We start from the raw sequence: 14206 nt of genomic DNA, 5'->3' as shown, positions 1-14206 counted from the left end.
AAGAATCACAGCCATTAGTGAAAACCAGGTTTAAAGTTTAAAGTGTTAAGATTAAATGTGGACTGTTTTGATCATAAGTTTTAAGTATGCCAAGCATCACTTGTTTTTAAGAATTCACGATCCTTGTACATTGAACACTGAAAATGAAACATATACTAATTATTTTTAAATTGATTATGGTTTTAAAGACATGTTTTGTTGATATGTTTATAAAGAATTATTATTCCAGTTAATTTTTAAAAATAAAAATAAAGTATTTTTTCCTAATTTTTAGATATACACACAGACAGACAGACACACACACACACACAACACGCACACTGATCTAATATTGCCTGGTTAAATTGCTGGAAAGTTCTCTAGGAGTCATATGGAATAGTAAACATTGGAAATTAGATAAATCTGAATGCTAAAAGTAATATTACATTCCAAAAATAATATTAAGCAATAGGTTAGTTTTATATTTCAAACTGACACATTAATGAGACATATATATGCTAACATTTCACTTCGTCCATATTTGATAAAATAAAAGGAATACAAATGTATATTATTCACTTAGAGTAAATATAAAACATTTACATTCTTATACTTAAAAATTTTTATCCAAATTCATTTATCCTGAATATCCAATTTATCAAATTAAAGGCTGATTGGAATTATATTTTTAGAATAATAGAATATTTTGTAACATCTATGAATTTTAGCTATTTGTTCATCGTCAATGTATAGGACATTCTTTTGAAGAATGCTGTTCATTTTATAAATATCTTGGATAACTTCAAATTTGTAAAGACAAAAGTTCAGAGTTTAAAACTGAGCTGCTTTAATTGTTCTAGGCACTCACATTCCTGTTTGCTTTATAAACTAAATTAAGTACTCTTTGAAATATCAACATATTGAAGCAAATTCACACTAACAACTTGAGAGCGTTAATACTACTTACTCCAGACCTTGTACTGCTGTGATGTGGGACTATCAAGAAATTTTAACACTGTTCTTAGTCAAGACTGATGCATCATGTATTGAATTCAGCTTATAGTATATAGTGAGAAACACATTTCTTAGTAGTCCCAAAATAGTTATTTCTTCACAAGTCCTCCAGGTTGTAGGTTTCCTGAGCTTTCAGTGACATCATTGTATCTGGTTAGAAATAACAACATACACATTTTCTGACAGAAAATCTGAGACCTGATTCTTACTTATTTCTGATATGATTTGGCAAAGTATTTTCATCCTCTATGCCTTGGATTCTTTCCATTCATTTATTCACCCATTCACTGCTTTTATTGTGTCTCTGTTAAACACTGCATTGAATTCTTTTTTGTAATCAAAAATTGAATAATGTGTGGTTGATAGCAATATCTGTATAATGATCCAATTGTAAAGTTAAAATGGGTAATAAGAATGAAATCACTAAAAAAAAAAATTGACTCATATAATGGGGTTATAAAATCAAGTGAATATCTGTAAATGAGCTGTCATAAAATAGAACCTAGGAATCCAAATATGTTCAACAGTTTATCTTTAAGAGGTTGTCTGTCCAGGCTTTTCAAGTTTTGTCTTCTGTAGTGCTTAGCCAGACAGAGCTCTTCAGAGCCATACGATGTCAAATCATTGCAGTTAGATCTTACAGGCTATTGTGACTGCATTGCTTGCCAGCAAAACAAGAACTTTTTTGCTACAGCGCTCTCTTATTGCCAGTGAGATGGTCTGCCTCAAACCTCCCAAGCTTCCCCTCTGCTCACCAGCGCAGCTCTCCACTGTGGGCAGGGGGGCTTCCAGAAGGAAGTGTAAGTATAGAGGGGAAAGTCCATTTACAGTCATCGAGAATGAATACAATTAGACACAGTATTTTAAAAGTCACTTCTGCTCCCATGCATAAGAAATAACACTGTTGACAGTGTTATTAACAAACACAAAGGCATGATATATGAGAGGCAACACAGTTGAACGGAAAGAAAATTATACTGGGAGCTTTGAGACTTCTTGCCCCTACTTCAGAGTCATGTTGGGAACATGATTGTTTTGACATGGGACGACCAGGAGGGTGGTCACCAAAGGCATTGACCCGAACAAAGAATCACTAATGCATATTTGTTATGTTTGCCTTAGGAAACGGGAAATGTTATTGAATAAGATGACTCTGGTTTCTCTGTCTGGAACATTAGTCTCCTAGTGTATAACCCACAAATCCATTGGGTAGATTGCATTTATTTTATAATTTAAAAATGAATATTTGTAGACATTAATAGATTATGATGAAAATGGCTTGCAGGTTTCACAGTAAAAGAGTGTGGGTTATGTATGCTACTTGCTTGGGTCACTCCTGAGAAGCCTGCACATTCCTTCCAATAGAGGGCGGTACAGAGGCCCTTAGAACACAAAGGTAATGTTGAATAAGGAAGCACAGGAAATTATACACAGCCCAAATTAGTTTTTAGGCTTCTGGACTTAAGAAGTTTTGTGAGTATGGTGTCAGACCATTTTAGCAGTGGCAGCCAAGACAGGGTACTGGGTAGAAAAAAAAAAAAACTAGATGTTCAATTTTCCAGAGATTTCCTGTGTTTATTATTGTAAGACTGTGATTTATTAAAACTGTCTTACTTCGTCAAGCAGACCAAGATTTCCTCTGTGCTACTGAGGCTAAGATATATGGGGTTTGTGGAAAGAGTCTGTGAATGAGACAGGGTTGGAGTACCCAGGCTATAAGCTATTCATGGCTGGGTAGAGCGTTTTCACTTATGGCTGTCAGGAAGGGTGCTTAGTCCCATTTTTTTTCTCATGGCTGAATTTACGAATGTGTACCTTTAAGAGGAGTTACTGCTCAAATTGAGTTTTGAGTTATAGGTTCTGAAACCACATTATTTACATTTGTATAGTAATCTGTGGCATGTGTTGAAGAAATAACACGTCCTGTATCCATCCTTCCTGCTGCATAAGGAAAAGTATTACCATAAATGAGATATCATCTAGCCAGTGGAGATAGTATGCAAACACTTTCTGATATTGTCTGCTCATTTTGAAGAGATCTGAATGCTGTCCTGGGTGATGGTGGGGTAAAAAAATCCTTCAAATATATTTTTAAAAAATTATTCAACACAGTGTATTAGTGAGGGTTATAGGTCCATGAGAATAAATCTATTTCCTGGCAAAATTTAAGATGGTTTATTTAGCAGAGACTTTATAAAAATACATATACCCAGAAATATTATGGATATACCAAGAATAAGACATGCCAAACTGAACTCAAATGGTAAGGAAAAGAAATACTATAGACACCATAGATCTTTATTTCAGAGAGATTCTTAACTATCTTGATGATATGACTAAGAGCGAGGTAGGAAATTTCAACCAGGCTTGGAGTCTCCGAAATGTTATTATTTTTCTTTGATCAATGGAACTTTTTTCACCCTGGATGAAACTTTATTTAGAACCTCAATATACGATACAGACAGAAAAATAACCACAAAATATTTGTATAGTTTCCTCCCAAGACCCTGGATGGGGCCCTAGCAATGTGCTCACCTGGTCATGTGTTTCAGTAAAATTTACAAAAGTTAGAGATTTTTGAAGATATTTAGACAATATGGAGGATGTGCTTAACAAAGAGGAATTAGAGAGTGTGCTTTACAGTCAGACAGGGTCCCGTACCTTCTCCCCCACTCACTGGGTGATTCTCCTCATCCTTTCCATCTCTGTCTACTTCTTCTTCTACAGAAACTGTCCCTCTCATTGGGTGGTTAAAAATGTTTGAAGAGGGCTTCCCTGGTGGCGCAGTGGTTGAGAGTCCGCCTGCCGATGCAGGGGACACGGGTTCGTGTCCCGGTCCGGGAAGATCCCACATGCCGCGGAGCGGCTGAGCCCGTGAGCCATGGCCGCTGAGCCTGCGCGTCTGGAGCCTGTGCTCCGCAATGGGAGAGACAACAACAGTGAGAGGCCCGCGTACCGCAAAAAAAAAAAAAAAAAAAAAAAAAAGATGGAGTATCTTACCTGGATTTTAGATTCTACTCTAAACACATTTGCCATTTAAAAACAGTGCTAACTTCAACTCTGAGTAATTCTACTCCATCACACAATACAGTTGCCTCACCAGAGCCACCATGATGTATTGAATAATTTCTGTGGTGATGCAAAACAACTCAACTCCTCTCAGGAAGTTTGCATTCTCCTTATTGACTCACTCTTACTGAGTTAAAATCATAAAGGAAAAAGTTTTATGTGTCATACACGTGTGTGAGACTTTCACATAAAAAAAAATATGGTAAATGCACCTCTGGAACTTAGTGACCTGTACAATGTGATATCTTTGTAATTATACTTGTTCTGGGAAAAGGAAAAAAAATGTTCATCAGTGATTAGATTCTAAATGAACGTCTCACACAACATATATTCAGTTGGAACTGAACAAAATTTACTCAATGAATATTTTGTTTTCTCTATCAACTGTTATTCAGAAGAGAGGTAAAGGGTATAGATACTTTTACTTTTCATTTCATTGGACTTGAAAATGAAAGAAGGGTATGAATTTAAAAATTAATTTCTATAGAATATCTCCATAATTATCAGAAGAATTTTAATAAACAATTATGTTTTAAGTTTGGGCTTATTAAACCCTTTCCTTTTATAGTATACTAGAGTATAATTTATCATAGAAATTATATTTGCATATATAATATATGAATAGTTGTGCTTTATGACTATTTTTTAATAATTTCATACTTTATGCATAGTCTTACTCCATTAAACTCTATGAATATTTTGCTCCTTTAAAAAACATGCCCCTGAGTTATTTACATTTGGCCTAGATAAAGGTTAGCTTAAATATTTGTCATTATTCTACTTTAGGTTGCCAAGAAAAATACTTCCTTACCTGCTTCATAGAACTTCAGATCACATGGCATTTGTATTATTTTGTATTTTTGGTATGTACACACACACACATACACACACATTTCCCACCACTAGCCTGTGTATTATATGTATATGGACTGCCTCTGCATCATTTTTTAATGCCATAATGTTAGATATATTGTAAGTGTATAAAATGTTGAAATGAGTCAATATTCAAACATTGAAGGGCATTTAAAAAGTCCATTTTTAAGGTCTCACGATATTTTAAAATTAGCTTTTGTATCCACCAATGACAAATTTTATAGTCTATTTGTAAAATATATATTCATATGCATTATTTTGAAATTCCAATAATCTCAGGGAATTTGGATGAGCATTTAACAATGCTTAAACTATATTTTAGCCACTGCTGTTGTCTGGAGAACACTTTGAAAGCATAAATATTTAGGAGAGATTATTATATTCAGATAATGACAAAGTATTAGTAAAATGTCTAAATATGTGTAATGTGGAGTGTCCAAATATAATCACCCCATGATAGAGTTAGTAGCAAGTAAAATAAAACCTCTAAATAAAAGCTCTAAAAATTACATTCTAATTTTTGTGATGCTTTGCATATCTTTAAGATGCTTGCAAATTATTGCACAATTATTGTGACTATTTGAATCCATATCAAAATTTGGATACCTAGAACAATTAATTCACCATGGTATAGCCTGTTTGATTGGCTAGGTAGGTATGGCCATTCCCACACCGTGGCCAGATGATGGCAAATCCTGTTACTAACCAAATAATGGGAATTTTTATGATCTTAAATGAAAAGTTTCAGCAAAATCTTAAAAATATGTTAATTCAAACCAGATGTAGAAAGATTTTGTTAAGATGTCAAAATAGTACTGTAAAGGAATAGTTCTATTATTGTTTGACTAATAGTTAGACTTTAGACATTAAAATAACATCAGATTGAAGTATAATATAAACTCTCTGAGTAAAAAAATAAAGTAAAGCAAGGATTTTATACCTTTAATTGAAACCTGCTCTACTTTATTCACTGTAATAAAATTATATCCTATCATGATTTCCTAAAGCTCTTTACATAATTGTCTTTATTGACCAAATTTAGCCAGAATACTATTATGTCTTAAATGACCTCATTATAGTGTGGCTGTTTTTAAAAAGGAAAATGTTCTGATTTGTTGGATTCTAATTAATGTATTTATCATAATTTCATTAATTTCAAAGATTATCAAAGTTTAGCTTTCATGACCTGGGAATTTGGTTACTGTCATCTCTGCTTATTTTCTAGTTCTGCTGATTGAAATATCTATTAAGTCACAGTTTAATTACATAAATTTCTACATAATGATTCAAGATTTTTGTTAAACTACATATAGAGTGAAATAGTCACTTACAGATTAATATGGCCTATATTTCTTGAAGATTAAAATTTGTCTTGTCTCCTTCATGCTGTGATGCACTGCCACACCTTATTCTCTAACTGCATATTGGTTTGAGAAGCACTCTTTATTGATTTCTGTTATCATGTTAATGTAAATGTGTCTCATAAATAAACATACTGTGTTTAGTTAGACATAAGTATTAGTAATATCAATGAACATTATTCTCTAGTAAGAGTGTTTTAGATTTCATTACAATGTCCTAAAACTAGCAGTAACTTTACTTGTCTTTCTGATTGAAATTAGGAATAAGTGCTCTAAATTTTTTATGATAATTTGTGAGTGCATGTTTGCATATATATGTGTGTGAGAGAGAGACACAGAGAGACAGAGACAGAGAGACAGAGCTCACACTCTAGCCTCAGACACAAACTGGATATATAATCAAGAACTATGTTGAAATCTGCACAAAGGTTGACTATTTTTAAAAGAAGTTATAAAAGAGTGAGGATTACATTTTTGAGTAAAGTCACCTTCCTTATACTACCAGCCACTGTGTCCTATTAATTTTTCTCTGGTACTTCCATTCCCAGTGCCATTTCAGTACAGTGGAACTTGTCACAAGCTGCATCCTCACCATTGCCTGAGAATTGCCTCTCTTTTCTCTTGACTGCCCTCTGCACCTCTCCCAAGTTAATCGTTCTAAAATACTGCATCTATCCCAGTCTTCCCTTGCTAATTCAGCACCCACTCTTCGTGGCTGTCTATTGTCTTCACAATAAATCCTGAATTTTTAGAATAATGTGAACCTAACTCAAGACACATCAAAGTGTGTGGCCCCCTGTCTTAATTTATAATCTATTTCTTGATTGTTTACCAATAATCTTTTCTAGCTGGATAGTGTATTCCTACTGCTACACCCACCTCTTCCTCTTTTCCAACCCTATTGATTTTTCAGTGTTTCAGCCTTTATGGCTTTGTAATGAATTATCTGAGAATTTAGTGGTGTCAATAAACATTTGACATGCTCATCAAATCTTAGGGTCAGAATTTGAACAGGGTACAGGAGCAAAGTTGTCTCTGGTACACAGAGTCTGGGGCCTCAGGCTGAATCACCTGGAGCTCCTTCAATCACAAGTTTAAGGGTTAGGGTTAGGGTTACGGTTAGGGTTAAGTTTAGGATTAGGATTAGTGTTGACTGTTGGCCGGGGGCTCACCTCCTCTTCACGTGGGACTCTCCATGTGGGCCTTTTCCTGTGACTGCTCTGCAGGAGCTAGTTTTTCTCAGAGCAGATCAGCTGACTTTCCCATGGTGGCTCCCCCCAAGGAGAAAGCCATATAGAAGCTCTATCCTTTTTCATAAGCTAACCTCATCATTCACATGGCATTATTTTTGCTGTGCTCTATTGGTTGGAGCAGTCACAAGCCTGTCTAGGTTCAAGTGGATGATAAATAGCATCCACTTCTTGATGGAGATCGGTGAGGTTTTGGAAGAACATGTGGGATTGGAAATACTGCTGTGGCCATTTCAAAAAAATGTCATTATGTCATATTAGGGACTGTAGTTCTTATCCCATATACTCTTTTAAACGTTCCTAGATTAGTATAGGCCCTGCCAACCTTTCCCCATTCTGAGCTCTTATAAACTGTGCTCTTGTTCACAACCAGTATATTTTTTTGAATTGTTAACTTTCCTAGTGCATCTCTTTGATCTCCCCAACTATATTGCAAATTGCTCAGTGCAAGGACGTTACTTTCCAGTGTTTATATTTCCCACAGGGCCTAGCATAGGGCTTTGGACACAACTGATGTTCAATAAACTTCTGGGTTAAAGTGAAATAGGCTTAGAATAAAATAAGCTTTGGCTTTTATGCATCGTAGATGTCTGTGGTGGATGGTCTTTGTGAAGGATGCAGCTATGGGGTGGGCAATGGTGGCTGTGATCTCTAAGAAATAAGTGAACAAGAATCACATTTTAGACACAATTAAATGTGTTTGGATTGAATGAAACATGAAGGCTTAAATGTCAATAAGGCATGATGGCAGTCAGTGGGAAGTGCTTTTTTGCATCTTAAGTATTTAATTTTAAATTTAAAATGTATTTAAAAATTCATTTAATTATTCCAAAGAATAATCATTGAAAGTATTAAATTGAATTCTACGGGCATTTAACTCAGAGTCAATAAGACTAATGGACCAGTAAGAGTAAATATTGTAACATTTCACATTAAAAAAAATGTGTAGCTATGCTAATAAAAGCATTTATACTCTAATTTACTTTTATTTCCTTTTAAATTAAAAACAATACATGCTTATTTTAACAAGTCAAGGTATATAGAGAAAAAACAAGTCTTCCCTCAACCGTTCCCATACTGAAGATACAAAGTTTGGTTTGGTGCATGTTTTTACAGCTTTCTCCATGTTCATTTTGTATACTTTTCATTGTTTATATATTATTCCTTATATTTATTGTTCATGCCATAATTTATTATTCTTCAATATGCAAAGCTCATGGTTATGTCAATGGTAATTTCTCTATGTGATGATTATGGGATTTGATCATCAGTTATTACTCTAGGAGGCTAAATTATAGACTTCGTAGCAAACTGGTAAATTTGATATTTTAATTCAAAGTTGGCTTTTTTTTTAATAGATTCATAGAAAATATACAAAATGAAGTCTTTGTAGGATAAGTTTCCTGCTGTGTGCTCCATTGTATTTATTTGTTCACGTTATAAGAACAAATAGTAACTCAAGGATAGAACTACGTAAAGCAGTATGACTGTTACTAACTAAGACCAATAATATACTAAGGTCTCAAACTTGTTAAATTCTTCTAATGGATATGTGTAATTTACACTTTACTAAATATTGTAAAATTTCATATGTTAAAAATTATTTGGACGTAAAATTTTCATGTGGAAGGTAAATGCACAGCCTATGGCCTTTCAAACTCTTCCCACTATCAGGGGTATTGGAGTCTTGACCATAAAATGAAAGGAAGAGAATAAAGATCAGTCAAGTGAAAACACCGGAGTTCAGAATTCCTGACTGTCTGTAATCAGTCACTTAAACAGATCCTGTTATGTGAGGACGTTACACCCAGATCTGGTTATTATGTATTTATGACATTTAGAACTACTTATCTGGCATGGTTTTGCTATTTCAAACATGAATTGATAGAATATAATTGCCTGTATTATTATAACCTCCTGAAAAACTAAAAACATGATTGATAGAATATTCCAAGTCCCATATCTCTATATAACTATTATGTATTTAAGATGGCAGATCACACTGAAGTGATGAAGGGCATTCGTCAATATCCAGGAATTCGATATCCTGTCCTTACTCCTAATCTTCAGGGTTTCCACCGTGCTGTAAGTGTGCTACTAATCTTTCTAAAACTGATATGCTTCTTGTTGTAAAGATCTTTTCGAAGTTAAATTGGTGTGATATGACTCCCTCGTTATCCTGCATAAATACTATCACTAATACCCGTAATACAGGTACATGGAGATCAGTGACCTTGTGGCATTTTGGGGACTAAAATGCTCCACATAATGGCTCTTCCAGTCTAACCATTCAAGAATTAAAACATAGAAATACAATTACCCATTTTGATGAAATTCTTTTGAAAGTATATTTTGTGCTCCCCACTTAAGCAAGGAATACAAAATATAACAAAGATTTCCCAATACGATATTATAATTATTAATATTATTGTAGTGGATAATTATTTTTGTTACTTTTTCTGAGGTTGCTGTTGTTCCTGCCCTCTACATGGTGCTAATCACTGTCTTTGGAATTGCCTCTACCAACTTTCCTTATTTGTCTTCCGGTTTGTTTCTTCCAATCCTATGTGCCTTGGGAATCTATATGCCGAGAAGCTTTCGTAATTTCACATACTAGAAGAATCAGTGTAGTTTTAAGTAAAGGCTTGAGGTGTTAAGCTTACATGGCTTTATTGTAAAAGTTGAGCAGCAGCTATTTTTGGTATTAATGGATATTTTTCATTTTTCTATTTGTGACTGGGTTGCATGAAGTTGAAATTGTGGGCGCTAGTTGGTGTATCACCTATTAGTGTATCTTGTGAAACCACTTTTACTTGAATTAATACAAATTTTATCACATTGTAAAGAAAGACAGAGACATTTTAAGAAATTATAAATATTGCTGTCATCCGGTCCTAAAGAAGTAGGGAATGTAACCATCCTGAGAAAGATATGAGAGTACACCCTCAGGGTAGCATAGAAAGTAATAGGAGAAACTTTGGCTTGGGAGTCAGGCAAGCCTGTGTTTGAAACATGGCCCCAGAACTTTTACTAGCCTTGGGACCTCCTCTTAGTGTTTTAGCCTCTTTGAGCCACAGTTTTCTCATCTGTAAAATCACCATAATAATACTTCATTTACAAAATTGTTTGTGGATTAGAAATAGGGCATGCAAAATACAACACCAGCATATAGTAGGTGTTCAATAAATAGTACTTTAATTTAGTTAAATTAAAAAAAAATTTTTAAGTGAAGTATAGTTGATTTACAATGTTGTGTTAATTTCTGCTGTACAACCAAGTGATTCAGTTATATATATATATATATATATATATATATATATATACGTTCTTTTTTAATATTCTTTTCCATTATGGTTTATCATAAGATACTGAATATAGCTCCCTGTGCTATACAGTAGGAACTTGTTTATCCACAAAATTTTAATTTTAAAGGTTAAAAATTTATCTTGGATGGAAGAGTGAAAACCAGTATTTTTAAAAAAATGTTGGAGGAGAGATGACAGAATTTTTTTCTTAATGTATTAATAGGGTATCATAGAGAAAGGGGAATCTAGGCACAGTGATACAGATATATTAATAGAAAGTCTTAAAAATCCAGCTGGAAAACTAGGAGGCTTGACGTTGAAAACAAGCACTGGGAAGCCTGGAGGGAGGAGAGAAGATGGCCAAAGGGGCAAAAGGGAGAATTGATTAGGTCGACATTTTGGATTTGAAGACTTGCAAGAGGATTAAGGTCTTAAGACACGCAAGAGTTTGGTTGTCACAGTCAAGGTATGAAACAGTGGAAGTGAGGTTAAGAGATAGGGAGAAAATTTGGAGCAAAATCTAAATGATGACTTGGAAAAATATTTTTCTGTTGGATGGTAAGAAGAGAAGAAAAGCAGAAAGCATTTACTAGCCTCAATTTTAATAATTAAGTAAAAATAAAGTTTTCCATAGATATCAAGAGATTTCATTGTGGTGCTAGTATTTTCCATAATTACGGTTAAAATATTGCTGAGGATAACTTTTAGGAAAGGCAAAATTAAATTGGAACAGCATCATTGTATATTCTGTGATTTATGAGTGTTGTAGTTTGTGGAATTATTGTGCTATCATAAAATATTTTTACATTTCAAAAGTGCGTATGCAGCAAGTTGAGAAAAATCTAATTTAAAATTTTAAGCAGAATGTTAAAGAATTCAAGTATTCTTTTATAGAGTAGTTAACATTGCTTCTGCTGCTCTTGTTTATGTTTTTGGAATTACTAGCTTTGGCCTTTGATTTGTATTTTTCAGGTTGCTGCTGGAGCCACTGAGATCTCCGTTTTTGGTGCTGCCTCTGAACCCTTTAGCAAGAAGAATATTAACTGTGCTATTGAAGAAAGTATGGAGAAGTTTGAGGAGGTCGTTAAGTCTGCAAGACACATGAATATTCCAACACGAGGGTACTTATGAAATCCCACAAATTCTATTTAGTTCATTAACATCAACTGTTAAAGCTCTTTATGAACTATCTAGACATTGTTTTATGACATATAATAATATACATAGGGTATCTTATTTATACCCTGATCTTATGTGATCAGGGCCATGATTATATACTTATTACTATAACTACCTCATTAATATCAGCTGATAATTTATGAGGGCGTATCTAGCCCTTATGTTGTCATGCATTTGAGGTCAGAGGGACCAACATCGCAACTGACATTGTTACTCATTTTATTAATTCCAAATTATCCAAATGCAGCCATTTTTGGATCTCAGCCTAGTGTAAACAGATAGATTGTTATGAACTCATAGTAGCATTTGGAAAGGAATCATCTAATGTGGTTTCCAAATTTTTAAATTTTTTAAAGAACCATGCTTTTTCTTCAAAGAATATATTGTACAGAAATTCAATAGATTATGTAAAATGTAAAATTGAGAACTGCACTGGGGCGCTGGGCCCATCATTCCACCCATTCAGCCTCCCCTTAACAGCTGACTTCCAGGTTTTCTCTGTGTGACCCCCAAAGCAAAATTATTTGGGGAAGGAGAAGAGAGAGGAAACTGGTTTGGTTCTTGTCTGCTTCCAGGACAGCAGGGGAGCATCTAGTGCAAACAGGCTCTATACTCAGGCCCATGTCTGTGAAATGTATAATAAATTCGCTTTACTTAAGAAAGAAGTTGTTTCTCAGACATTAGTTAATTTTCTATTTTTATAATTATGGAGATATGATAAACATGCTGTATCATCTTCATAAATTAAAATGCATAGTGTTTGTAACAGAAGGCTGAGTGCTGTCACTGGGCTTAGATGCCGGTTGTATTCCCTATGGTTGAAGTAAGCAAAGTTCATAGTGGCAAGAAAGATTCAGTCATTAATAAGAAAGACAAGTGGATCCAATTTGGAGTGACTGGATTAGAAAAGGATTGGAATTCAACCAAGGTCATTTGGAGAGCAAGTAGAATTAGATTACACCATAGTTAGCTATCTTGTTGGTTTGCTTCCTTTTTTTTTAACTTATTTTTCCTTTCTCCTTAATAAATTTCCAACATGACTTTTTAAATATATAAAGATATTTTTTGTAACTGACATGCATACATAACATTCAGAGGGCGTGCAAGAAAGTTTAAAAACCAAGATAATGTATTTCCATAGACAGAAAATAAAAGATGTCTGTTCTTAAGGCAAAAATTACATAACCACCATCAAAAAGGAGAGATGTCCTTTAAGTTTCTAAATTCAAGCATACATAAGTTGCTTTGTCTCTCTTCCCTCTAAAGGAAAGGAAAAAATGAAGATGCTGTTCTTCTATTTCAATTTATGTTTAAATGTGGAGTAAAGTAATTCACATTGGAAAGTTGAAAAAACACAAAACTCTAAGAAGTCAGGTACATGTAAGCTTATGCTTCAAATGGGAAGTGTTTTTTTTTTAAATGTTGAAAGATGGATGTGAAAAAATTATATAATAACAAATTTTATCATTTTAGTTTTTATAAAATAGAATAGGTAACTTAATAAGGCTAATAGAAACCCTAACTCCCCTTTAATACTGATTGCTGAACATTTAATATTGTCCTATCAATAAAGAAACTTCTAACCATGCTACAACCTAAGAAGTTTTTCAGGCTTTGATAAGAAGAGTACAGAAGTGCAGACGGACGAGAACTCACCCACAGCCAAATGAAATCAGTGAAAGTACATCAGAGACTTATTGTAGTTATACTGTAGACAGATGTATGTTTTCCAACGCAGAATTCCTTCCTTTGGAGAACAAGCCCTCGATTTTCTGAAACACTAGTCATTTTTAGAACTATGCCTTTGGATGGATGGATATGAGTTCACTATTTGTGCAGTTGAAAATTATCTTCTCTCCCAAACTTTTACAGAGTTTAAATTAGATTTTATTTTCACTGGCAATCTAGATTGTAGGTACTCATTATTAAAAGTCATAGGTCATTGGTACTCATTTAAGGGAAAGAGCCATGCTCAACTAGTTGAACCTGAAGTAGATGCTCCAGCCAGTGTTACTATGGCAACAGCTGCATCAACATAGACCATCACCGAGAAAATGTATATCGCCAGCTGCTGTCAGATTTAAAGGCCATGAGGCAGGACACATTTTATAAAGGCTCACTAAAGCCATTTAAGCTTCTATAAAAACAGTAAAGTTTCATATGTTCTAAATAGCAG

At 34.1% G+C, this 14206-nt stretch overlaps 1 protein-coding gene across 6 annotated transcripts in view; it reads left to right on the top strand.

Annotated features, from left to right (window-relative positions):
* HMGCLL1 (3-hydroxy-3-methylglutaryl-CoA lyase like 1) overlaps positions 1-14206 on the top strand; it is a gene marked incomplete at its 5' end in the record, with an annotated part of 136552 nt that overhangs the window by 57956 nt on the left and 64390 nt on the right. For 4 of the 6 annotated variants that reach the window (XM_082663981.1, XM_082663979.1, XM_082663978.1 and 1 more), the window contains 2 exons: positions 9536-9631; positions 11824-11972. The exons of 1 other annotated variant lie outside the window; for it this stretch is intronic. In XM_082663981.1, the coding sequence (XP_082520107.1) occupies positions 9536-9631; positions 11824-11972 (245 nt within the window). The remainder of the gene's footprint in view (positions 1-9535; positions 9632-11823; positions 11973-14206) is intronic. One more of the 6 variants, XM_082663977.1, reaches the window with a different exon arrangement.

Source organism: Grampus griseus (genome assembly GCF_964374135.1).
Source record: "Grampus griseus genome assembly, chromosome: 10".
Classification (NCBI taxonomy): domain Eukaryota; kingdom Metazoa; phylum Chordata; class Mammalia; order Artiodactyla; family Delphinidae; genus Grampus; species Grampus griseus.
This window is presented reverse-complemented; position numbering and strand designations above follow the sequence as displayed.